The 27,363-nt window shown below is 45.7% G+C and overlaps 1 protein-coding gene across 2 annotated transcripts in view; it reads right to left on the reverse strand.

The window, feature by feature from the left end:
- Nucleotides 1-27,363, reverse strand: part of TIAM2 (TIAM Rac1 associated GEF 2) — a 357,519-nt gene that overhangs the window by 82,912 nt on the left and 247,244 nt on the right. The window contains exons 3-6 of one of the 2 annotated variants that reach the window (XM_065888960.1): nucleotides 26,151-27,326; nucleotides 20,087-20,522; nucleotides 14,703-14,875; nucleotides 11,205-11,429 (exon numbers count right to left, since the gene is read on the reverse strand). In XM_065888960.1, the coding sequence (XP_065745032.1) occupies nucleotides 11,205-11,429; nucleotides 14,703-14,875; nucleotides 20,087-20,522; nucleotides 26,151-27,320 (2,004 nt within the window). In that variant the 5' untranslated portion in view covers nucleotides 27,321-27,326. Of the gene's footprint in view, nucleotides 1-11,204; nucleotides 11,430-14,702; nucleotides 14,876-20,086; nucleotides 20,523-26,150; nucleotides 27,327-27,363 lie in introns of those variants that run through there. The other variant, XM_065888961.1, reaches the window with a different exon arrangement.

Genomic DNA, 27,363 nt, shown 5'->3' on the forward strand with positions numbered 1-27,363 from the left:
TTTAAGTATATTAGAGAAGAATCACCACCTACACATCTTTATTAAGACACATAAAATTATTTACACAACAGAAATTTCTACGTATTCTTCAAAACTTAAGTCATGAGTTGGTAAAGAAGTACCAACTCTGGGGGCCACTCTCCCTTCTTCCAAGAATGTCAAAGTATGTTCTGTGTTAAGTATTACCTTCATTTAAACATAAACGAATAGGTGAAGAAAGGTCCTAGTAAGTTGCCAACGTAGGGATTCAGAACAGAACAGAAAGCAGGGCTTCAAATGGTATTCAGAGCAATCTCGAAATTCAAGAGAAGGTCTGTAGTGAAGGCTTGCAACGATTCGGTACAAGAACTGTGTCATTTCATTTGCAACAACTGCATCTCTAGCTTTGCCAAGTTTAGCACCCAAACAGATCCCAAACTTTCACAGTACACTTTCCAGGTCAACCCGTGATCCTGGATAAATGATATTTTGAAGGCGCTCTGTCATTTAACACTATGGTCCCCTCAGTCTCTGCCCAGGGAAAAGCAGGACAAATTCTGGGTGCTCCCTAGACCCCCTCCAAGTTCTCCGTATCCATTTCTTAGGAAGGTCACTGCACAACTTTTCCACATAAAAGAAATATGATGGGGCTTCCCTGGTGGCGCAGTGGTTGAGAGTCCGCCTGCCAATGCAGGGGACACAGGTTCGTGCCCTGGTCTGGGAAGATCCCACATGCCACGGAGCGGCTGGGCCCCTGAGCCATGGCCGCTGGGCCTGCGCGTCCGGAGCCTGTGCTCTGCAATGGGAGAGGCCACAACAGTGAGAGGCCTGCGTACCGCAAAAAAAAAAAAAAAAAAAAAAAAAAAAATGATGGCTACAAGGTCTAAACAAATAATTTGTTGATCTGTCATAGTTTGTCCACAAAACAAAAGTCCCAGAGTGCACTGAAAAATCCCAATCTCCAGTTTAACTTCATTTAAGATGCCGTATGACCTTGCTAGTGATGTAACAGCCCCCTCATGTCAGCCTTGAATCAATACCAGAATGACCCGTTGGCTTTTACAAGTGAAAAATGCCCAGCTCCACTGCCTGAGGAGCCCACTCATTAGGCATGAGGCCCAGAAAAGCTGACACTTCAAAAGCACCTCCAACAACTCTGGTACCAGCCTGAGAGAGGATGACTGTTCTAGACTAACACGGCAGTTCAAATTGAACCGCAAATCTCTTCGTGGTCTTGCCATGTTACAGTGTTCTAGATTCCAGAAGTAATGGATGGGTATTCTGTAACCATAAACTACACATACCAGGAGCGCTAAGTCCCAGCAACACTATACTCCCGGTTCTGTCCCACAAATACCTTCGGTAGCTGACACCTGAACACCCACAACTTAGACGCAGTCTTCTGTCTTCTAATAATATGCAGGTATTTCTAGGTTGGGTAGTGTATTAAAGCTTATTCCCTCATCTATAACTCCACGTGAAACAGCTTATGAGATGCTTTCTAGGGGTTCTGGGGAGGGGTAGGTGGGATATGAAAGGCAAGAAAAACAGTGAGTCACTGGATACCAGACAATAAAGGAGCCCATGCCATCCACAGAGGAATAAAAAGACAAAATACCAAATAAAATAAAACCCAGGTCCATGCCAATCACTACAGATCAGGGAAGATGACAAACTCTCATATTTTCACTGACTTCTGCGGTTTACAAAGATTTTTAAAGGCATCATTGAATGTATTTAAATAACTACACATCAAAGCACCACTGGAAGGAAAAGACAGTTCCATCCTAAACGATACAGAGGGAATCTTCAAATTTTGCCAGAAACACTTTATAGTCTTCAGCACACCTAGACCTCTCTACCCAAAACCTGGGACAAAATGCAGGTAAGTTCATAGGAAGAAAATGAATTCAGATGCTTAGGTTTGCTGAAAGAAGGAAGGGGCCGGGAGACCCCAAAAGCCCCAAGCAGACCTTACAAAGATCAAGAAGTTTGTTAACATATGCGATTATGTTTCAAGAGAACTGGTATCTCAATCAGTACTGCACACTGTAGAGGCATTTTTTAATCTGAACTTAGTAGAAAATGCAAATGAGAATGGACTTTATGACTTCTCCATTTCAATGATGCGTCCTGTCCTTATCTTGACTGAGCCACGGGGTGCCCAGATGTGTGGTCCAACACTAATCCGACTGTTTCTATGAGTGTTTGGGATGGGATTAACATTTAAATGCATAGACAGAATAAAGCAGACTGCCGTCCCTCATGTGGGTGGGCCTCATCCAGTAAGTTGAAGGCCTGGCTAGAACAAAAAGTCTGACCCTCCCCAAGCAAGGAAGAATTCCTCTTGCCCGATGGTCCTTCAAACTGGGGTATCGGCCTTTTTCCTGCCTTTTGACTGGAACTGAAATACTGGCCCATCCTGGGTCTCCAGCCTGCCAGTCTTCAGGTGCAAACCACACCATCCGCTGTCCTGGGTCTGTAGCTGGCCGACTCACTGCAGATCTTGGGGCCTGCCCATCTCTGTAATCACATGAGCCAACTCCTTATAATAAATCTCTTTACAAATATATTTTTCACAGGTCCTGTTGGTTCTGTTTCTCTGGAGAACCCTGACTAATACATCCTTCATCCCACAGAGCTCTGTGGCAGAGTAAGCCGTCATTAGTCACACAGCTAGTCCATATTTAAAGACAATATTTATCTTACTTTTAAGGTCATGGTCCTTTACGGAGAGAATCGGAGAGCGTGTTCAAATGAGGATCTGTGGTTGGATAAGAAACAATGAAATATTTGATTTTTCTATCCACGGACTCACCAAAGTTGTAGAGAAGGATGTGGGAGAATATGCATGTAAAAAGTCCAGTGGATTCAGGTGCTTGGGTTACTTAGAGGGAAAAGAGAAGTACAAAGGCCAGACCCACGAGCTCAGTACAGACCCTGTAATACTGGGGAAGTCTGTGGACACAGGCAATGAGCTTGCAAGGGAGTTAGGGTCGCCACACCCTCATTTCTCAGCAGAGAATACTGAGGCCCAGGGAGGAAAGTGACTTTACCAGGGCCACACAATAAGCCGGCCCCTCCAGGTTGGCCAAGGCCCAAAGCTGATCCTGATGGGAGCAACATGCAGAAACAAGCTTCAATCGAGCACTTAGAACGCAGCCCCTGAGCCCCTGGTCCTCTCGCTCACAAGGTGGGTATCGTGCACTATCCAGTAATTACTTAGCAACTTGCAGTTAAATCTTCATCTGACTGTCAACTGCATTTCTACCCACAAATCCCCAGGTGTTCTACAGAGAAGATGTAAGACTATCCACACTCTCATTTGGGTGAACAATCTTGCCTCTCAATTTCCTACCAGCTTTGATCTTCAAGTTCAGCCCCAATTTAATGTTCACTAAAAGGAAAGACATTTTATTTTTATCCCTTTATCCCTCAAAAGATGAGATAAGGATACATTTTTCTTAAATGAAAGGGAGAAATAGAAGACAGTTTTGTATCTATGACACATACCACCACAGTAAATTTCAACCATCGTCACCAAAACAGCAATATTATCCAAGCTCACACTTAACAGGGAATTTCTGGAGATTTTTTCCTAATATGATCAAAAATGAAAATGCCCCAGATCAATTCCTTTAACCCAAGACTGTTTTTTCCCCCCTTTTTTCTACATTCCACAAGTACTGATAATTGCCCCAGACATTTATTTCATCAGGACATGAAAATCAAAACTCAACTTCTATGGGGCTTGAGCTTTCATTTCTTTAATACCTGTGCACAAAACACAAAAATAACGTGAATGAAGACAAGTCACGCAAAGGAAGTTTTCATTATCTTTCATTTGTAAAAGAAAAATTATCAACAAAAAATTAAGGAGGAAAACTCCCATTTTTAAGCACTGACACAAATGCAATGCAAAAGTTTCCTCTTCATTGCTAATACAGCTATATTTATTTAATGAGCTCAGAAAGGCTACGGTCTGCTCTGGAAAGTGGGAGGGGAAGGAGATGAAGGTTCATGCTAAAAATAACAGATGAATAAGTGACACATAAAAAAGATGACAAGTACATTCCTACCACACCCAAAACTCCTAGAAAACTATTTTCTGCCGTTTAGTCATTCAATCACAGTATTTGGCCATTTGGCCATTTCTAGGTTGGTCCTAAGAGATAATTCGTTTTTCCTTTCTGGCAGAGTAAGTTGAAAAACTCCCATGCAATATTTTCCAAGCACTAAAACCCACCTCCGCAGAAGAACCCAGCTAGTGACACAGAAGACACTGAAGCTCGCCAGTAGTTAGAATAACCAGCCACAGGTTTAGAAAATCAGTTTTGTTTTGTTCTTCCCTTTGAGATATAATTCACATGCTAGAAAATCCACTCACCGAGTGCATTCATAATAAATACATTTCCCATCAAATCAAGCTGAAAAACCCAAGTTATGAAAAGAAGTAAATTAAGGATTAATTTCTACTTTACACAAAACCATTCATCACATGGTTCCTTAGCAAGTGAAGCACAGTCTGATTCACTGAAGTCTTACTGAGAGGCTTGATTGGGTTAGGAGCACAGATTCGTGTTTAAGCTCTGCCACTTGACAGCTGTGTGACATTGGACCATTTCCCTCACCTCTCCCAGCGTCTAACCACTCATCCATCAGGTGGGTGATACAGACAAGTTGTCCGCATGGAGTTACTGTAGAATCATACAGGATCCTGGCCTGAGATAGGAGCCTTGAGAAGTAGACTCAGAAACCATGAGGACGGAGAGAAGAAGAGAGGATGTTCCTTGGGAAATGAAGGAGTGAAGCCTGAAGGAAAGTAGCCAGGAGCTGGTGAGGGGCTGGGGTGGGGACCAGCCCAGGGAAGAGGAAAGGAGACAGATGTGTCCACTCACTACGTGGAACCAAGTGCCAGAGAAACAGACAGGGAGAAATTTACCCACCCTTTGGGAGCTCTTATTTCATACTAGGAGCAACCTTATACACAAAGGGATAACTACACAACAATGCGTGAGATAAAGAGAGACCCTGAGAATTATGGGAATATAGAAAGGTGCCTGATGGCGAGGTGGGAAAGGGGGTCAAGGGCAGCTCCTTGGAGGAGCTAAATCCTTCATCACAGACAAGCAGGGGTGAGCCTGATGACAGGGGCAGGTGGGATAGGGCAGTTTGCGTGTGTGGTCTACGTGGGTCCTCTCTGCCTGAGGGAAAACCCAAAGAGAGAAGTGGAACCTACAGGAAGTTTGGTGTTGTAGCTAAAGGTCGAGGTGGGGAGAGGTTGTCAGGGACTTTATCTTGTAAGCAATGGGGTCCACTGGGGGATTTTTAATCCTGGCAATCCCATGGTCAGATTTGCTTTTTAGATGCAAACCTCTCTGACCTTGTGCAGAAGAGGCATCTGAGGAAGGGCAAAACCGGCAGCCTCACAGGGAAGAGAGAAGACAGTCCTGCTTACACCCCTCATCTCTCAGCACCTGCATACCGTGTGCTGAAAATTCAAACTGCCAGGGTGACCGCAGCATTTCAGAGTGCTCTGCCTTGGCTCACGCTGACCCCTGGCCTGGAATTTCCTTCTCCATTCCTCTCCTGATTAACTCCTCATTCTTTAAGAAGCAATGCAGGCATCCCTCCTCCAGGAAGTCCTCCATGACTACACAGGAGGCTAAACTTCACGTGTGTCTTCCACAACACTCTGGAATATCATCTGCTCTGAATTCATTCTATTATGTTGAAATTATATGCTCAGCTGTCTGTCACTCTGCTAGACTGCGAGCACCCTGAGGGCAAAGACAGCATCTTTGAATTCCCAGTCTGCACCCTCGCCTGGCCCAGAGTCTGCACTTAGTAAACGTTCGCTGAACTAGACTGACTGTTAACCTCCTGCCCTCAGCCCGTCCACCACGTCCCTGCGGCCTGCGGAAGGAAGGCTTGTCCTGGCCCAGCTCCTCCGTAATCTGGCCTTGTCTCCCTCAAACCCGCTTCTCGAAAACCCTCTGATGCTTTATTGCCCAAATGGCTTCCCCCACGCCTCTCAGATCACATCTTCCTCGAGGCTTTGTTCATTTTCTTTCCCTTCACCGCAGTCTCCGATGATCTAAATTCAATCCCTCCTCGTTATGATTTTCAAACTTGAATATTGAAACTGAAGCCTGCGGTGGTTCACAGAACCCAGCCAGTCCCAAACCCACCCGCTGCCAGTTTGCTCCTCCCAAGATACCACCTCCCTGGCCCCCACCTCCTCCCTCTCAGCCTCACTAACCCCGGGAAGTGAGAAAGGCCCAGAGAGTCGGGAAGGGGAGGGCAGACGGCTGGCCGGAGGCCAAGACCCGCCCAAGGGCAGGGAGGTTTTGTCCTTGTTCACTTGTTTAAAATAACAAAGGGGAAGGAAAGGAAAGTACTAACTGGACTTAATTTACAGCTCTTTCTCCCTCAGGACTTCAAAAGGAATCCAACATTGTGGATGGTCTGCTCCACGTTGGATATGCCCAAATGCAAGTTGCATCATCCTGTCCCAGAGTCGCCGCCCAGGGACAAGCCCATACGATGGCCGCTTTTAGGCAAAGCATGTCTCTACACACAGCGGTATGAAACTCAGCCGTTACTACTGTGATAGTGTCTTTTTATCTGGAAAGGGCATTGACAAGGAACTCCTCTGCCTCAGCACTTCCAAGAAAACCTGTTCCCTCTCGCGTGATGTAATATGCACTCTCATTTCAGCTGTTACAAGGCTGTAAGTGACTATATCTGAGTTTCTTGGGATCTCTGGGGGAAAGCGCTATGTAAATAAATATTTTCTATTGTGTAAAATAAAATATAGTGAAGTTGAGATTTTTAAATGGTAACTGGATAAAGCACAGCTCAGTACTTTGGAGAAAACTACATACTTACGGGATACGTAGGAGATCAGGTTCTTACTGATCTTGATTGGTAAATACCTTTGCCTTTGTAGCATCACAGAGCATTCTCTAGTCCAAAACCATCTCATAAAAGCAATTCTAAGCACGTGCTTGTTTCCCCCCTTAATGCTTCATACTCTCTGTGTCTGCAAGTAAAGAGCAAACAGCTCTCTTCACAACCATCTGGCAAAAGTTAAAGACAGTGGGTATAGCAAATATAACTCATGTTACCCACCGCAAGCCTTCTGGGAAAACATAGATAAATTACAACCTTAACAATTGCCAATATGGTAAGGAGAATATTTTCAGGTGGAATGTCTAAAGATCAACCCAAATTGTTTCTTACCAGACATTCAGAAGTGTAATATGAGAAGGTGAATGTGTGCAGGGGCGGGGAGTAGGGGAAGGGGTGAGAGCAAGGGGGATGGGGGAGGGGAGAAGTGAAATGAAAAAACAGCAGTATTAGGACAGTGTGCTTAAATAACTGATGTAATGATTCTGTCAAAGAATGCATAATGGGCCACTAGTAATAATTACCCTTTCTTTAAAAAAGCTTCTCTTGGTACTTCCCTGGTGGCACAGTGCTTGAGAATCCTCCTGCCAGTGCAGGGGACACGGGTTTGAGCCCTGGTCCGGGAAGATCCCACGTGCTGCGAAGCAACTAAGCCCGTGCACCACGACTACTGAGCCTGCGCTCTAGAGCCCGTGAGCCACAACTACTGAGCCCACGTGCCACAACTACTGAAGCCTGCATGCCTAGAGCCCATGCTCCAAAACAAGAGAAGCCACCGCAATGAGAAGCCAGCACACCGCAACAGAGTAGCCTCCGCTCGCTGCAACTAGAGAAAGCCTGCGCGAAGCGGCAAAAACCCAACGCAGTCAAAAAATTAAAATAATTAATTTTAAAAAAGCTTCTCTTCAGGCCAACCGACCACCCTAGACCCTTGGATTTGTGTAGGGATTTATGTGAAAGTAATTCCCCCCTCCCAAGAGAGAACAGCACCACTTTTGACATCATAAATTAAGCACTTACCAACTATGAAAAAAGAAATAAAGTTACATTTAATGAAAATTTAAATTTTTAAAAAATGTTTGCTTGGACTTCTTGTGGCCATAAAGAGAGAAAGAAAAAGAAGGGGGTGGAAAAAAAGGCCAGGAGCATCTCAGTGTTGCCCAATTTCCCTTTTCTCTCCCTGGACCTAAACATTTGACAACACACAAGGACCTGAAAACTCCAAGCTGGGCATCCCCTCCACTGGACTAAAGTATGACTTTGAATTTAAATTTTAGAGAGCCAGTAAAAGTTAAAACCATACCTTTTCCCACTACAATCAATATGAAATTTTTAATTGGGGCACCTGAATCCATGCGTTGCATCTCTGATGACAGACTTTCGGATCCTGGAAACTCAGGACCCCAGAGGAGATGTAGTACAGAGAAAATGCATGAAAAGCTATTTCTCTTTCTCCTCAAGCTTTTTGATTTGTCGTGTAAAGGTGACACAGCATCACATCGCTACAGGCCCCAGACAGAAAGCTGCGCGGTCGGGACCTGTCTCAAGACTGGCCCCCTTCCCAGACGTGAACAGGGTGAGGCTTCTGGGCAGAAGCAGGCCAAGGGCAGAGACGTGTCTGTCACCAGAAGCTGTGTCCTTGTCAAAACCCCCCAAACCCTTCCACTCCCTCTATTCTCCTTGGCAGTTTCAACTTCCCTTTCAGTTCCTCGGAAACACTATTTTGTAGTTTGTTAGCCGGCACTCCTGAAATAAATAGCATATTCTGTTTCAATTCAGGAGCATAGGAAACTATCCTTAATATTCTATAAAATTAGAGAAAATGAGATACTCTGAAAAACATTTTCCATATAAATTGTTAAACTTCTGCTGTGTTACTCTGGGCCAGGCCTTCATAACTGCACATCCAGATCAGGGCCATTCCACCACCCAACACTTTTCCCTACTTCAATTTGCCCCTCACCAGCATCACCACCGCCAAGCCACTGCCAGATTAATCTTCCATGGCTCACGGGCCCAGCCGCTCCGCGGCACGTGGGATCTTCCCGGAACAAGGCACGAACCCGTGTCCCCTGCATCGGCAGGTGGACTCTCAACCACTGCGCCACCAGGGAAGCCCTATCCAGGGTTATTTTTAAGACCCTGAGAAAGCTGCACCAGTACCTGTCCCACCAAACCACCAGCTCTTCATCACTTCTTAGCCCACACCTCTGCTCCCACGTGCTCAGGAGCCTCAAGCAACCACTGTTACTCCAACAGTTGACCCTTGAACAGTAAGGATTTGAACTGCATGGGTCCGCTTATATGCAGATTCTTTTCAAGTAAATACTACATACTACAGTACCACACGATCGTGGTTGGCTGAATACAGAGGGCCAACTCTAAGTTACACACTGGAGGGTTGGAGCCCCTAATCCTTGTGTTATTCAAAGGTCAACTATACCTCCAAACTGTCCTACCATGCACCCCACTCTCCTCCCAGCCTGGATCAGCTTTCATACCAACACGCCTCTTACCAATTTTTTAAGGCCATATTCTTCCAGGAAGTCTCCTCCATCTCCTCTAGATCACAGCACAGCTCAACCCGATGCCTCGTAGCATTTGATGACTATGCTAGCTGGTACTAACTTATACCATTCTAGAATATTCTTTAGTTTCATGTTTATGAGGCCTGCTTTCTAACTAAATAATATATTTTTTAGAAACAGGGTCCATATTTTATAATTATTTTTATATTTTGAAGCTATAGGCATCTGTTAGGTATGTCGATATCTGAAGATGGACAAATAAGCGAGAGGGAAGAATTGGGAAGGGAGAAAGACGACACAGGATATCAGAAAAGGAGAAGGCAACGATGGATCCAGGTATCAGCAGAAGATCTGTCTCAACTGTGCCATCATTTAGAAATACTTGATGAAGGGGCAAGAGATGGGAATTACTTGGTTATTTTGCTATTGCCAATTGGTAAATCCCAAATTCTTAGTGTAACACAAATATAACACTTGAATGCATGCCTTTCATCAGTTTCTTATTTACAGCCAGAAATTTCTTTCTATACATTCTAAGTTCTTCATATATATGCAGGCAGAAAAAAACATTCTAAGCAAGGTTAAATATTCAAACACAAATAGGAGATTGATAATGTACTGTTTGATCTGTGATTTAAGTCAAACGCTATAGGGAAAATTCTTTTCTGATGGGGTGTCCAAATTGTTGTATTGCCATGGAACTTTTTTTAAAGAACCTGGTCTCTCTATAATAATTTACAAAGTAAAAAGTATGAAAAATTCAGGAACACGCCAACCCATCTTCGCCCTATCCCTCTTTAAGTTCCCAAATCATCTGACACTGATTTTGAAGGGACTGTAGTGGATACTGTTGTGCACCACCAGACCTCCCTTTCAAGACAGAGGCATTCTTTCCCTTAGCTGCTCATGGCGCAAGAATGGGAACCCACCTCCTCTGAAGGCAGCTGCTTTGACCAGTAGACATGGCATGACACGACATGCCTCACTGGAAGCAAGCAATTCTGAACGGCCACCTCAGCTCCCAAGCCCCTGTAGGCTCAGCTCCACACAATTCAACGAGTCCCTCCTTAATCACGCTCCCTCACTCCCTTACTCCTGAGACCGGTCCTAATAAAACGCCTCACATGCACATCTCTACCTCAGTGTGTTTCCCAGGGAAACTGAATGAAGAGAGGGGCGCTAGAAATTTCACCGACACTTGTGTAAGTGCTCAGGCTGTCTGAGTAAAGGAAAATAGAAACTAAGCTTCTCCCTCTCCTCTAAAATGCAAACAGCATAGAAAGTAGCTGTTTAATTATTACGTGAATGTGGAGACAGGCCAAAGAAAGCATCTTCCTTAGCACCTTATCTGTTGTAAACAGAAAAAACAAACCAAAAAATTAGTGTTTTTTTTCTAATCCACAGACACAGGAATAGCTGTATTATACCAAACTACTCTTTCACAGCCATCTTCTGTATTAGAATCGTATGTGTCTAATCTTCCAACAGTGTTATCATATACATTTTGTTCCGAAAGTGCCAGTGTATGAGAGAATCATCCAGGCAAGGAGCTACTCAACACGAGGGAACAAGATCTGGTCACAAAATGTCCCAGTGCACGTATACAGCCACGAAAGGCTGCAAAGCACATCACATCCCTCATATGACAAAAGTGCAGCCATTAAGTACTCGAACCAAAAAGCCACAGAAACTACTCCCCGCAGAGGTGTAGGAACCGGTTCCCCCATCTGAGTGTGCCCTGAGTGACATAAGCCATGGGAGGAAACACGTGTAAGTAACCTGTACCTGGTTTTCTATGGCTTTCCGGTTCTTTGGGTCGCTCACCACGGACAGCTGTAACTCCGCCATCTTCTTCATCTTGCTGTCCATATCTATCTTCTGAACGAGGTTTCTGGTCTGGTTCTTCAGCAGCCGAACTGTGTCCTCTTTGCCGTGCTTCTTTGCGAAAAGGGATGCGCAGGCCGAGTGGATGGCAGTGACCCAGTTCTCCAGATCTGTCTGGCTGGTGGCCTAAACACGGGGAAAAAAGCAATTTGGAATTGTTTCACCACAAAAGTGTTCTCCAAAGTGGCAGGCTGGGCTTGAATATGTAAAACCCCAAAGTACCTTCGCTTCATAAAAACTGTTTAATTTTAAAAACACACACTCAGGGCTTCCCTGGTGGCGCAGTGGTTGAGAGTCCGCCTGCCAATGCCGGGGACACGGGTTCGTGCCCCGGTCCGCGGAGCGGCTGGGCCCATGAGCCATGGCCGCTGAGCCCGCGCGTCCGGAGCCTGGGCTCCGCAACGGGAGAGGCAACAACGGGGAGAGGCCCGCGTACCGCAAAAAAAAAAAAAAAAAAAAAAAAAAACCCACACTCAACACAGGTCCACAGGCTTCCTTTGCTCCAGAGGGCCTGTGAGAACATCGAGGGTGACACATGGCCCCAGACAGAACGGGAAGACAAGCTACTGATAGAATCAAGGTGTACACCAGCAATAGGGGAGTAATAAGAAAACGAGGGTATATCCATGCGTCACGCTGCTCTCTAAAAAGCGGTTTATCGCCATAATTTTAATACGATGAGAAAATATTAGGACTAAATGGTTACATTGTGAAGCGTGGATATGAAATTTCATCAATGGTATGGACTCAATTATGGAAAATAACAATAAAAGAACATTTCGGGGAGGACACAATAATATTGAAATAGTCGTCTGTGAATACTGGGAATATGGATAGCGGTTTTCTTTTTCTACCCTTCAGTACCTTCAGACACAATGACCATATAGTATTTTCATATAAGAATATTTTATCTTAAAAACAGTAAAGAAGGTCTGAACAAAGCAGAATGGGCAAAGATGTATGATTCTAAGCAGGCTGAAACGCACGTTCAGTTTCCCCTGATGCCCAGAAATAACCACACACGTTCACACCACGAGGTTAATCCTCCAATGACCTGGGGGATCGTACAATGGGAACTACTGGGAAAATTTCTTAAAAACTAAGGATATTTATCCTGAATCACAAAATAAAATATTCATTTCATACCTCCCCCTAGGTCCATGAAGATTTAATCCAATGTATTTACCTTTCCTACAATTCATATGAACACCAGTTTGTTACTTTGCTTTAAAGCACCACAGAAAGTTCAAGCAAACCTTTCTGTTAAAAGAAGGAAAATCAAACTCTTTTCAGTCAGGTCAGGTGGAGGACAGCAATAAGGCTAGGGGCCCAGGGCCTTTACCAGGTTAGCGCTGGGAAATCCTATTGCCCAAAACACTTCACACAATTCTAGATTCCAAAGAATCTAGAATCAAAGGGGCCCAAAACAACTATATTGTTCTACAGGGGCGCTGGGGGCAGCCAGGACCGAGTTTATCAGAGACCTGAATCGAGGACCTAGGAGGTTTTCCATGAAGCTTCCAGCCACGTAGAATCTATAGCTCACGTTGTGTCTACACCCAGTACTGGGTTTGGATTCGGAGGCATTTCAGAAGCACACTTCACTTCCTGGCTCTCTCCCCCATTTCTCTGGAGTTAATTCATAATAACAACAGTCATAATAGTTAGAATTTCTTTAGCACTTAACAGACGCCTAATCATACTGTTTACCCTTAAAACAATCCTAGAAGCTATTATTATCCTACGGGTTGAAGGGTCTGAAGCTCAGAGAAGTTCAGTTAAGTGTTGCAAGATGATTGCAGACTCAACGAGGGCACCAGGACCCACAGCTCAGCCTGACCCCGCCTTTGCTAGAAAGATTCTAAGAATCACAGCAGTAGATAACCTGAATCTTAACGTCCTAAGACCACCTCCACAGGGTAATGAGACCCTATAGTATTTGTCAATGAGGGTTTTCCTAAAAAGCTTCTTCACTTCCACTGGGATTCCTGGGAAGAACTTAAGCCTCTACTGCCCATTTTCTCTGGGTTTTCACTTAAAAACTTCCACTCTGGGAACTTCGGATCTTGTACTCACTAGATCACGGACTAGTCCAGAACAGAACGGTAATTTTTCTCTCTTTGTATCCTGAAGAGCAGCCCAGGGGCTACAGCCTGGCATTTCAGGGGCAGGCATCCAAGAAGTGCTCGCTGGATGAATGGCTGCATTTCCAGCAACCCTGCGGCACCTGGCAGTCAGCAGAGGCCAATTTTCTCGCTTAAACCTTAATCCAAAGTCTGACAGCTTTTAGTCTATTCCAAATTGCTAAGCTGTGCCTCTTAATTCTGGTCCTTCTCATCCTAGCAGGACACAAGCCATCGCCTCCACCCTCCATTTAGAAAGCTCAGCAGATGGGCATCATCAGAAAATCTATAAACAACAAATGCCGGAGAGGGTGTGGAGAAAAGGGAACCCTCCTGCACTGCTGGTGGGAATGTAAATTGATACAGCCACTATGGAGAACAGTATGGAGGTTCCTTAAGAAAACTAAAAACAGAATTACCATATGACCCAGCAATCCCACTATTGGGCATATACCCAGAGAAAACCATAATTCAAAAAGACACATGCACCCCAATGTTCACTGCAGCTCTATTTACAATAGCCAGGTTTTGAAAGCAACCTAAATACCCGTCGACAGATGAATGGATAAAGAAGATGTGGTACATACATACAGTGGAATATTATTCAGCCATAAAAAGGAACGAAATTGGGTCATTTGCAGAGACATGGTTGGATCTACAGACTGTCATACAGAGTGAAGTAAGTCAGAAAGAGAAAAACAGGACTTCCCTGGTGGCACAGTGGTTAAGAATCCACCCACCAATGCAGGGGACACGGGTTTGAGCCCTGGTCCGAGAAGATCCCACATGCCGCAGAGCAACTAAGCCCGTGCGCCACAACTACTGAGCCTGCGCTCTAGAGCCTGTGAGCCACAACTACCAAAGCCCGTGCGCCTAGAGCCCGTGCTCTGCAACAAGAGAAGCCACCGCAATGAGAAGCCCATGCACCACAATGAAGAGTAGCCCGCGCTCGCCACAACTAGAGAAAGCCCACGTGCGGCAACGAAGACCCAATGCAGCCAAAAATAAATAAATTTTTTTTTTAAAAAAAAGAGAGAAACAAATATCGTATATTAACGTATATATGTGGAATCTAGGAAAATGGTACAGATGAACCGGTTTGCAAGGCAGAAATAGAGACACAGACGTAGAGAACAAACGTATGGACACCAAGGGGGGAAAGTGGTGGGAGGGGTGGTGGTGGGGAATGAACTGGGAGATTGGGATTGACATGGATACACTGATACGTATAAAATAGGTAACTAATAAAAAGTAAAAAAAGAAAGCTCGGCAGTACCTGGAAAAGGTAGACATCTCCAAAGGAGTTGCTGAGGCAGAAGACATTTTCCTTCTTAGGATGTTCTGGGACGGCCTGCACTATGCTGTCTTCTGCAAACAGGGCACACCGAGGGGCGCTACTCTGATCCATGGAATTCTTCCCGTAGGTCTCATAAAACAGCAGGGTGCATCCTGTGAAAGAGAGAAGCACTGTCCTTATCACATGTCCCGAGGATCTATCCAGGAAAGGAATGAGAAGTAAAGGATACAGACAGACAGAAGGAAGGAAGGAAGGAAGGGGAAGGGAAGGAGGGAGGAAAACAGAGAGAGAGAGAGACAGAAAGAAAAGACGAGAAAATAACAGAAAAAGGAAAGGAAAGAAAAGAAAAGAAGAAAAGAAAAGAAAAGAAAAGAAAAAAGAAAACGACTGAACGAGACTATTTATCACAAAAGGAATTTTGGTATCTAAATTATGCCTAGTTGTGTTAGCATCAACCCAGATGAAAATGAGATGTTTCTTGTAAAGGTAATAATGGGGATAACAATACCAAGCATTTATTGTTGCTTACTCTGTGTCAGGAATTCTTCTAAGTATTTCACGTGCTCTGGCTTATTTGGTGCCCAAAGCAGCCTTAGAAGGCAGGCGCAGTTATTAGTCCCATTTTACAGATGGAAAGCCTGAGAGTTTACACCACTTTGCAGGTCCCATAGCTGGACTGCAGTGGAGCAGGATCCGAACCCAGGCACCCTGGCTGCAGAGCGCCTCCTTCATAACCACAGCACCACACTTCTTAGGAGATCTAAACGCAGGAGACGGAATAAAACCCCGTATTCATTAACTAAGCGAACTTCTACACTTAAAATGGGGGTCACAAGAAACAGAGTTCTCCTGGGGCACTTTGCCATTTATGAGAAAGTACCCAGTTTATTCTCCAAATGCCACATAGAATAACTTAATTTTAATATATTCTCTTATCTCACAGTGATAGGAAATATTACTACCATCTTGCTAATTTAGACTGGGAGGAAAATGAAGCTACATGTCCCTGTATTTTAAAACATTACCCTAAAGTGTTGCTACATATGCTTGCAGGTACATAGCTTTCCCCTAATAAGCTAATAAGATATTCTAGGCAGAAGTTACTAGGAATCTGTTTTGATAATTCGATAAGAATGCTTTCTAATGAGACATAATTTCCCGGACCGGGGCACGAACCCGTGTCCCCTGCATTGGCAGGCGGACTCTCAACCACTGAGCCACCAGGGAAGCCCATGGGACACAATTTTTAAGGAAATTCTAAAATACTCACAAGTATGTTTACTTGTTGAATATCCCTTAAAACCTTCAACCAATCAACGTTTCTGAGCACTTCTCATGTGCTGGTAAGTGATATGGTACCATCATGATATGGGCACCATCCCTTGCTTTGAAAACATTGGGCTGGCCGAAAAGTTCATTCCGGTTTCCCCATAAGATGTTACGGAAAAACCCAAATGAACCTTTTGGCCAACCCAATACTTTTCACACTGACAGTTAATGAAGCAGTAGCCTGCTTTCCCCTGCACTGTAAATGGATGGGGTCCACTTCATGGCTGCTTTACCCTACTACATTACGAGCCTTCATTCATAAAAGTTTACATGTTTTGAAAACTATCTCACTCTTACCAGTTTCACTTCTTCCCTTGAAAACAGATCTTAATTTGGACGAACAAGTTTATATAATGGAGCCCAGCACAGCACAGAAGCCAGGATCAAAAAACGCAGGACCCTAGCTCAGGACAGCACTTTCTCCCTCCATGGTACTTTCTCTCAAGTACTTTGATCTCAAGAAGCACTGAGCGATCTCTCCTCCCACAATCAAAACTCACCCAAACACAGAAGCTGTGAGAGCCTCTTAGAACAAGGGAAAGGAGCAAGAGGTTTATAGCCAGAGCTACTGCGGCAGGTCTGAGCCTGTCTTTTCTTCCAGCCACTAACGGACTTAGAAACAATCCCCAAGTCTTTCCATCAGGAAAAGCCTGTGCGACCTCCCATGACCATGGGACCTGAGGACAACAGAGCAACACCAGCTCCACCCAACTCCCAATTCTTTCCAAAGGGTTAATGTTCACTTCCCAGCGCCCCTAACACTGAGCTCCCAGGGGCGGTGGTTTGAATCGCGGCATCTAGAGGAAATGAACGCAATCTTGGGCAGACGCCAGAACACTGCCAACCCTAACATCCCCCTACGCCCCACCGTGACAGCATGCAGCTCTCCCGTGGAAGCGTGAAACCAAAACAGGCCATTTCGCTTTAGAACCAGACCAGTATGTCAAACAATTTGCAGAATTCTGTTGCTATCGAATTTAAGGAACAGGAAATCAGTCGTAAGTCTGTTACATCGAGTTTAACTTAATCTGCATCTCTGACGCGGGGGCAATGAGGCTGATGGAAAGGGGCTGCGCGCCCACATCAGCAGAGCCTCCTGTGCCCACCCCACCCCCCAATGCTGTGGCCGTCAGCCCTGCCCTGTCCACGCCCCCCCCCCAGGAGCTGGTGTCAGCCTGGGTAGTTGTCAGTGGAAACAAAAAGAGGAAACAGATCAGGACAGCACTGGAAGCAGGAGAGGCTGTATTACTAGAAATATCACCAGTGAAAGAGAGAAATTAGTCTCGGTCTCCCTTCAAATCCACCTTCTCAACCCACACTCATCTGTCCTTCCCTGTCACAGGCAGAATGACCAGCTTCTTAAACTTCCTTTATGAACACCTCTCCTGACCTCGGTTATGTATTGTGTGTTTTGAGGGACAGCTTTAACCCCCTTGCCAACTATTCTGCCCAGGAAGTTCCCTGTGAACCGCACAAAAATCCACTCATTGGAAAAGACAGATGGAAAGCAGAATTACCCTTGTTAAAGATTTATTACATCCTCCAAACCCTAAAAAACATTTGCGCCCTTAGCATACCTATACATTCGATGTAGGTGGGCAACCAGATGGTTGGCTGATAGCCGCTGTCTCTGAAAAACACTGTTTCTACTTTAGTTACATAGAAACTCCAAGGATAATTTTAAAATTCTGCTTAAATGTACGTGTGTGTGTGTATATATACACCTATATGTTTTTAACTATGATTAAATGAAACAGTTAAGTCCAAATATTACAACTTGGATTCTAAGCCAAGAAAGTTGAATTCAACATATTGAATTCCCAGAGGAAAGAGGTGTAGAAAACCACATGGAAAAGGTTATGCTGGGAAAAAAACATCTCTATCCCATGCCTTTCCTTGGCTGCAAAGGAAACAAAGGGATGTGTGCTTTATAACATTTACCCCTACAAAGCACCCTTTATCCACAGGTCTTCAAGTGTTTAACCAGCAAGGGACCAGGAAGGACTGTGGGTCTTGCAATCATCAGAGACAAGTCAGGACCATCCCTGCCCCCGAAGTCGGCAACCAGAAGTTCCCCGGGGAAGCTGCCAGGATGGAGGACAGGGTCCTGGAGACACCCTCTCCCAAACTTCAGTGATCCCTGCCTGAACTTCCCCCAGGAAGCCTCCAACACTCTGGCGTTGCACAAATGTCTCCAGTAGCAGGGAACTCAGGAAGAGGCAGTGGGTTTGTTTGTTTGTTTTCTGTTGTATTTTTTACATTAATTCACAATCAGCTTGTCTTCCATTTATTAGTCCTATCCCAACCTCAGATGAACCAGAATAAATTCAGCGTCTCTTTTACAAGACTGACACATCCTATGCATGACACATTCTAGAATACAGCGCACCCATTCTAAATACCGCACGAATGGGATGCAGCTTCAGGCTTTGAGTCACAAACAATTCCAGATGCTCATTCCCCTGAGGGGACATTTAACACTCCCCTCTTCAGCTGGAACTTTTACAAGACCCACTGGCTCCTTTATGAACAAGTCTCCTGCAATATCCTGCCCCTAAGGAGAGAAACGGCCAACTCTGACCAGGGCAGAGGCAGGGGGGAATGATGGAGCTGCAGACGACATGACACCTCTAACGATGTAGCCAACAACCATGTGCCCTCTTTAAATCATATTTACTTTCATTTTAGCCTCATCACAGTGGAAACCCTCTGTGAATGGCCTGCAAATCAAACCCTCAAATCTTTTTCACTTGGAATACTTTGCGGCTATACCTCCCTATCCTGTACTTGGGTAGCTCTTTGGTTATTAAACCTTAAAGCATCACTTATCCCTTCAAAATGTTATCTTGCTGGATTTGACCCATAATTCCAACCTTCCAAATCTCTTCCGTCATCCAGTAGAAAACCCCGCCTCTCCAGTACACCCAAGCTGGGTAAGCTCTTTGCCCTCCTCAGCCACAAGGTATCGCAAGGATCCAAATGCAGAAGTTGGAAAAGAGGACTGCATCCGTGTGGGATGCTGGGTCTTGGGTTTTATAATCCCTCCAGTTTGCTAGGGAAAGGAGATGAGATGCCTTCGCGGGTGCACCTTGCCCAGAGAGGGGCTTCTGGGTAATTATGAATTAACGCCAGCTCCCCAAGGCTCACGATTGCTAAATACGGGGAGCGCCGCAGACAGCTCCGGGCCTTCCACACTCGCTGCGTGCAGACGTGATTTCTGTTCCTGCCTTCTCCCGTGACAAGGAAGGGTGGTGGCCGCTAATGAGGTTTGACTTTGCGCACCACACCAGGTTCCGCTGACAAAGAGTCACAGGACAGCTGTGAAGAAACGCCGGAGGCTGTGGGGCTGCTGTGTTCACATCTGTATAAACCAACATGATGCGGACTCAGAGCCTTGGATCACTTCAAATGATCTCTCCATCCACCGTGAGCGAGGCGATTATAATTTTTTAAATGGCAATGCTTGTGAGAAAACGTTATCGTCTTAACAAAGCAAATGCTTCCTCCTATTTCCTCTGCATCAAAAAAAGAAGGAAAAAAAAGCATTTGTTGGTGACGACAATTAGACTCTCAGTTCATAAAGGCGAGGTGACACAGATCAAATAATGCAGATGAAATTCTTAGTTGTACAAGCTGGGAAGGATACCTCTTTGGAGTTTTGAACACGCACAGAAATTCATGATCTGTATTCCAAATAACTAAACTACGTTTGGTAACTTATTTGGGGCTCCCCTCCCACCCCCAGATGCAGGAAAAGTATTAAAAGAATGGTACAGAAATACCTATAAAATAATGAGCAATAGTTATTAAATTCAATCATTCCTTATGAGAATGAATAACGTATACGAATGTTAAGTGAGGCATATTATACAGGTTTGAGAAGGTATTTGTAGGAAAGCAGGCTGGTAGATTCTGGATCAGATGCCTTCACGTGAACTCAGGTCAACACCGCACTCACTGACACTTCCTAGGAAAGAGGACAGCGGAGGAAATAAAGGACCCCAGGGGCTCTCTGGGTGGTGACGATCACTTACCTTTAAGTGTCACCCAGTACTGTTTCCATTTCCTCCGAGCCACCAGCTCCAACTTCCTTTCCTTCTGCAGAGTGACGAGGGGTTTGAAGAAGAGCCACCCGGCTTTGCGCACCACCCCCTGTTCCTTCTCAAAGAGCAGGTCCAGTTGCTCCAAAGAGCTGAGCGAATCGCTGCTGGATTCGGCGGTCTCTGTGGACGTTTCGAGGTTCTCCGTGTTGGTCCTGCTCATTTCCAGCTCTCGCATGAAATTCTCATAAATGTTCTGTTGGAGGGGATCGCTGCCGATCGCGTGAGCGGATTCGCTTCTGTGGGACAGGATCTGAGCCGAGCCCCCTGACCACAGGGATGCAGATGCCTGGGAGGGCCCCTGCACGTCCGCATTCAGCCCATCCGAGCGACTGTCAAAGTAGTCACTGCCCTCCTTGGATCTCGGCTCCTGTGAGCAACACAGATGACCACCCGTCAGAGGTTACATATGACCAAAGCACCCCTTCCCCAATACGGCATACGTGTTAATAGTGTGGTTTGCTAATATTACTGCTGCAAAGCAAGATTCTTTTTTTTTTTTTTCTAATGCATCTTTAACCATCAAGTCTGCAAATCAGAAAGAATTATAGAAACAGTATTGCTCAACCCAACGTATAGCCTGTGGAATCAATGCTTAAAAAACGTAAACCAAATAACCCTGACTGTCCTAAATCGAACCCACAGTTAGCATCAAACAATGAACTAGTATATTCAAAACACACTAGCGAAGATTTCTGGACTGACACTTCTTTGCTAATTGAGAATCAGTATCTTCCGGGAAAGAATTCATGTTCTTGCAGTCTTGTTTTTCTTCTGGATCGTTTTTAAGCTAAATTAGACAAGCACTAGTTCCAGACTCAAGGAGGGTGTGGTTTATACAAACTTTTCTTCCCCTCCCCACAGTGAACAGTCTCAGCTTCTCACCCCCTTCCAAGGTCTAGACACTGAGATCTCTAGCATCGTATTTTCCCTCTTTGGACAGTGAAAACCACGCACCTGGGGTTCCTTATCCACAAAGGGTAGTGGTTACCAACTGTAGCTTTTACTTTGTAACAAATATTTTTTCCCTTGGAATTCTTTCATGAAAGGAATGTACTATTAATTCATTCACATTGTTTTATTTGAACACCTATTTTAAGCACTGGCAATACCAAAGCATGATTCTTTAATACTTATTCTGCCGCAAAATCAGACACAGGCAGTTCTAAATAAAATTAATATTTATCCTAATAACTGCTACCCCCCTTAGGACAACATGCACTGAACAGTGAATTGGCCACGTACAGAGATGAAAACACCAAGGCTTCCTCTAACGTCTAGATGAGAAGTCTAGACATTCAAGAAGAATAACCTGCACAGAGGCCACTCATTGGTCAATAGCAGTAAGGAAATTTTCCAGCAGAAAGTGAGCTAGTTTATGACTTAAAAGACACTGACATTCCAAACTTACAGCTTAAATTAAGGTAACTCTGCAGAGAGACTCTAATACTCATCTACTCAGAGGCCAGTGGGTTTTCCTTTTCCATTAAAATAAAAAGGAGGGAAAATAGGATCAAGGACCATTGACTAAAGACCTTATTTTGAATATTCCCCTGTGTGGAGGGGCTTTCTTTTCAGAAACTTCATCCAGAAATCGAGTCGCAGTTAGTTGCTATCTTTTGCAGGAAAATCATCAATAGAAAAGTGCTTCTAAACACCCAAGGGCTACAGGCAACTGAGCCCCAAACATAGCTGTTACTAATGAAAATGTTATCTTCCGCTCTGTTTATACTACGCCCCGTAATCAGATTTACTTACACACTGATGCTTATGCAAGAACAGAGCAAATAAGCCAGCTGTGGTGAGTCACTTGGACAGGAAACTTCCAACATAGTTTAAGGGTTTTTGTTTTTTTTTTCAATTGTCACTTTGTTGCTCTTCAAAAGTTCTTAGGAGATGAAGGAATACTTCTCATTTAGCTAGTATTGACATTATTTCAGCTATAAATAGGAGTCTCTGACTCACAGCCCCAAAACACTGGGATTGCCTCTGGTACCCAGCTAGAGCTATAGTGGGCTGTTTCAAACCAAGCAGAGCCCTGCCAGAGAAAGGCATCAAGTGGCAAACTTAAATGTAACCTGCCAGTACTCCTGACACTATTCCTCATAAGAGGGAGACTTAGAGTCACAGCGCTGACTTTTAAATGTTCAACTGGAGCAACACAAGACAAATTTTCCTCCTTGACAAATGGAGGAAGATCGCATTTTAGCATCCATAACTGATTCTTATACATAGACATGAACTTTCCTGGTCTCTAATAAATTTGTAAAGCTTCCCATCTAGAATCCTAATAGCTAGTGCCTCATTTTCAGGCTAATAGGAAGGAAGGAAGGAAGGAAGGAGAGGGAGGGAGGGAGGACAGTTCCTAAACAGTCACAGCTGGATTTCCTGATCACTGTGTTATGGGTGTGAAACTAAGGTGCTATGTTAGACATGTACATAAAGAAGTCTGATTTCCATTTCCACCCCCACTGGATAATCGTAAACAATGGATAACATAACGATGACAAGAGCACTACAGCAAAGAGTAGAGAGGAATTCAAGAGATGTCACTAAATTCCTTTGGGGCTAAAGGAAAACGCTTATCACCATTCCTCACTCTCTAGGAAAAAGTACCAAATTTACTATGTCATTCTTCGTATGCCATTGTCCTTTTCACAGTAACGGCCACTGGTCCTCTGCAGAAATTCCCTGTGACTATGTATACCTCAAAGGGCAGTGAGAGCCTAAAATTAAGATGGTCAGAAAGCCGGAGTCTCTGTGTCCTGAATCTCCTCTGTAAGAAACTCTGCAGCAGTAGTCACTGCTACCCCTCAAATATATCTGGTCCTCCCCTAGGGTACACGGCAGGACCGTTCCCTACTCCCCACCCCCCTCCCCTGGAGTCAGGCAAGGCCACGTGACTTGCTTTGGCCAATAAATGCAAACAGAAGTGAAACGTGTCACCCCTGAGTGGGAGCTTCAAAAGCCAACACACGGTTCTTTCTCCCTCTGCCACAGAGGCTTGCGGTGTGCCAGATGGTAACTGCTCTGTGGACCTGGGGTGCCAGAGAGGAACAATGCCGACCAGAGTTGCAGCTTGAATGAGACAAAGACTTCGCTTGCGCTAAACCTCAGAGAACCGCGGGCTTTTTGTTACCTCCGCATAACCTAGCCCACCCTGACTGACAGAATGGAAAGTTTACCCAGGACAGGAGCAAGGCCTCACAGGTCTCAGCAAGGCTGCATTAATGTGAATAGTTTACCAGCATCAAACACATGCCCTTCTACAGCACATGTGTGTTCCCTCCCCCTCCCTCTAGCTTTGAATAGTGAGATATTCTTTCTCAGCTATGTACGTTTTTCCACTGATTCATCTGCTTTCAGGCTCTAACTCCCCAGAGTGGTTGAAAACCCTATAAAAAAAAGGACTGCTCTTTTTACGTCACTTTTTTCTACAAAGTCAAAACAAATATGTCTACCCATCACAGGAAGATTTTCCAAGCCTAAGCCCTGCTGGCATACAGAAGTCTGCGTGTGTACGAGGATAAGCACTTGGTCCTTACTATAGTTACTGTCACGAACTTTGCCCCTGTGCACTGACTACATTTTTTAAGGATCCAAACTTTGTCTTCACGTTCAACTGTAAAAGAAAAGCAAAGGCCAGGGCTTCCCTGGTGGCACAGTGGTTGAGAGTCCGCCTGCCGATGCAGGGGACGCGGGTTCGTGCCCCGGTCCGGGAAGATCTCACATGCCGTGGAGCGGCTGGGCCCGTGAGCCGTGGCCGCTGAGCCTGCGCGTCCGGAGCCTGTGCTCCGCAACGGGAGAGGCCGCGACAGCGAGAGGCCCGCGTACCGCAAAAAAAAAAAAACAAAGGCCAGAGTTCCCTGGTGGCCTGGTGACTCGGGTTCAATCCCTAGTCAGGGAACTGAGATCCCAGAAGCTGTACGGTACAGCCAAACAAAAAAGAAGAACAAAAAAGCAAAGGCATAGCCAACGGGAGTGGCACACTTACCAAAAAAGTACATTTTGCTCACCTTTATAAATTATCAAAGTTTGACACAAGCAAAACTCAAAAGCTGCCTTCCTAGGCCACTTTTCAAAAATACAAGATAGCTTATTATCTTAATATTCAGTAACCCCAAAGTAATTACTAGTGGCTATCAACAGTACCTTGGCCATGTGGCTATCAACAGTACCTTGGCCATGTGGCGAGGTGGAAAACACACACCTTTGAGCTTTAGCAGAAGTGGCTTTGGCCCTGGCTTCTCCCCTAATGAGCCATGTGTCTTCAAACTCCTTGAATATTAGTTTCTTCATTTTAAAATTAGAGGGAGTCCTTTCTAGCTTTCAAATTCAGATTCTTTGATTGTAAGCAGTCTGTTCTTAAACTTCACAGGCTTACAGATCATCCAGTTAAATCTCTGGATGATACAGACTTGAAGGAGGTTCACTTCCCAGGGTGGCTGGGCAGCGAGGTCCTGCATGGGGCAGAATGTGGTCAATTCACAGTGGCAAAGGGTCTGCTTTGGACCTGAATGGAAACGGAATGAGACACAGCAGAGCCGGGTGTAAGCCAGGCCACAAGCACAGATGAGAAACATGCAAATAAGAGATATGGAGGAACAGGCTTAAGGGCCACAGCAGACGAGAGCTGAACACTAGTCGACAACACAACACTTGCATCAAAAAGACGGGAAAGCTGTCTGTGTGGGACTGCAGCTCCCCAGAAAGCAGGAGTTCTCTCTCCAATTACTCTTGACTGCTATCTGTTGTTTGGGAAATGGCAGCTGAGAAAAAAAGGTCAAAGAAATCTCTACTACAGCACTTAGCAGTTTAGCATGAAGAAGTAACAAGTAAGGAGGAAGGAAATGACTATATTCAGGGGTATGAAGAGTTCTGTAATAGGACAACAGTCATCTATTCTTCATCTCTGTGTAGAGGAGGAGAAAAGGGCACAAAGTACAATCTGGGGGCAGGGGCCACGCACCTTATACATAAGAAGGAAATAAGTAATGGTAAATATCATAGATCTGAAACAATCTGCTCAGGGAAGTTATTTTCTATCCCTAAAGCTCTATGCAACTTTATAAGTATATATCTATCTAGGATGGTTTAAATGCAATTCTACTAGAGACAAACTGGTCACTCAAATTTCCTTTAACAATCTGACTTACATTGAGTTAAAAAAACAAAACAAAACACTTTCTCCCTTCCATAAATGATTAAAAGTAAAAACAAACAAAGAGCAAGCAACTGAAAACCTAGAAATCCCGTTACCTAAGAAGGCAAACTATTGCTTTCCTTCCTGATGTCGAAGTCATTTTGTTTCCCCCATTCAAACTTTATATGCCCATTAAAAGGGTTACTGTCATCATCATGATTCTTATTTTCTCAACATCATCATACGTTTGCTATTCCACGTACTTAGGTCAAGATGTTTTCAGAACTGTTAGCTGCCCCATGAGGAGGTGGTGAGATTATACATATAGATAGATCACCCACATTTTTTCCCCCCCGATGTACCAACTGAACAACAGGAATTTTAATTTCTCCAAAGTAATATCGAGCTCAGCAAGGCTACTCATCCAAAAATGACAACGATCTCTCTCTCCTCCTTTCTGTTTAGGCTTTAACAATGAGCTCTAGCAAAATACTCAGATAACCAATTCATTGGGGGAGTCTCTCCAACACTGTCTTTTCTAAGAACCGTTTGGCCAGGTCTTGGGATGCGGCCTGTGGGGTTCATACTGGAGTCTAGGAGACGAGACTGGACAGAATCCGGGAGACTGAAGTCGAGGGTTAAGAGTGAAAATGCACATCTGAAGCAAAAGGAAAGAAAGAAAACACACACGCACATATACCTGCAAATAAGATATGCCATGGCTTAGGCTAACTCTTCACTCTCACGAGTTCATTCAAGCCTCAGGACACGCTCTGCAGTAGCTTCTGCTAACTTCCCCATTTTGCAGATAGAAAACAGAAGAGCATCTTTCCTGGCGCTCCAAGCCTGACTCACCTGGAGTCTTCTTTTCTTTCTGGAGAGGCTTCCCGTCCAGTCGCTGATGCGGCGCATCCTGGCTTTCAGGGTGTCCTTCTTGGAGGGCTCCTCGCTCAGGGCCCTGGACTTGCGGCAGGGAAGGGTGAAGGAGGCGAACTGCCCGGGCTCCCCGCGCTCCACGCGGGCCGGCACGTCTATGTCGGAGGCGAAGGAGACGCGGGCGCTGAGGCTGGCGCGCGTGCCCATGTAGTCGTCGGAGAGCCGCAGGGCCACGGGGGCCAGGCTCCCCAGGGTGGCGTCCGGGTAGGGTTCCCGGAGGGACGAGAGGGAGGCGCTTTGGCTGAAAGGCTTTGGAGCATCCCTGGGCGGGAAGCCGGCGTGGAGGCCGGGCTCGGGCTCCGGTGTGCCGGGCGCCGCGAAGGAGCCCTCGGCCTCGCTGACCTCGCCGGCCGGGCCCCAGGGCGAGTCGTACCAGGAGGACTCGGAGCTGAGCGAGCTGCCCTTGCTGGAGCGCGGGCGCGCGACGGTGGCGGCGGCGGCGGCGGCGGCGGCGGGGGAGGCGCGCGGGCTGGGCGGGGAGCCGGCCGAGTAGCGCAGGAGCTGCACGGGGCCGCCCGAGGCCCCCGGGGACGCGGCGCTGTGCTGGCCGCCGCTGTGGAATTCCACCCGGAGGCACCCGTCCAGCTTGCCCAGTGTCTTGATAAGCACCCTGGGGCTCTTGCGGTCCTCGCCGGGAGGGGTGGACGCGACGCTCTCGTCCCTGCCGTAGCAGTTGAGAAGGTGCCCATTGCAGTCCCTCGAGGCCGCGTGGTTATCCGCCGGTGGGTGCCCGACGTAGTGGAAGCCGTTCTCGGGGGAGAAAGCAGCATCGTTGCCCTGGAAATCCGATCCCGAGGCATTTGTCCTGTGCTTGGAGTAGGCACCGCCTTTGGAGACTTTACACGAGGGGCCACCCGGTCGGGATGCATAAGGCTGATTGCTCTTGAAGTGAGAAAGGCAGCTTCGGGCCAGCGACCTGGACTTGTACCCGGCTCCGCTGCTTCCGTGACCCCATCCGTGCAATGACTTGTCATCCTTTGCATGAAGGCCACGGATTTTCAGGGAGCAAGGCTTTTGCTTAGCACTGGTAATAGTATTGCTATGATTTTTAGATCCTTGAAGGGTGTACTGACTCTCGGAGTTCCCCATTTTAACCTAAATTAAGAACAGTAGCATTGGTAAGACTCACGAG

This window comes from Phocoena phocoena, chromosome 12 (genome assembly GCF_963924675.1).
Source record: "Phocoena phocoena chromosome 12, mPhoPho1.1, whole genome shotgun sequence".
NCBI classification, from domain to species: domain Eukaryota; kingdom Metazoa; phylum Chordata; class Mammalia; order Artiodactyla; family Phocoenidae; genus Phocoena; species Phocoena phocoena.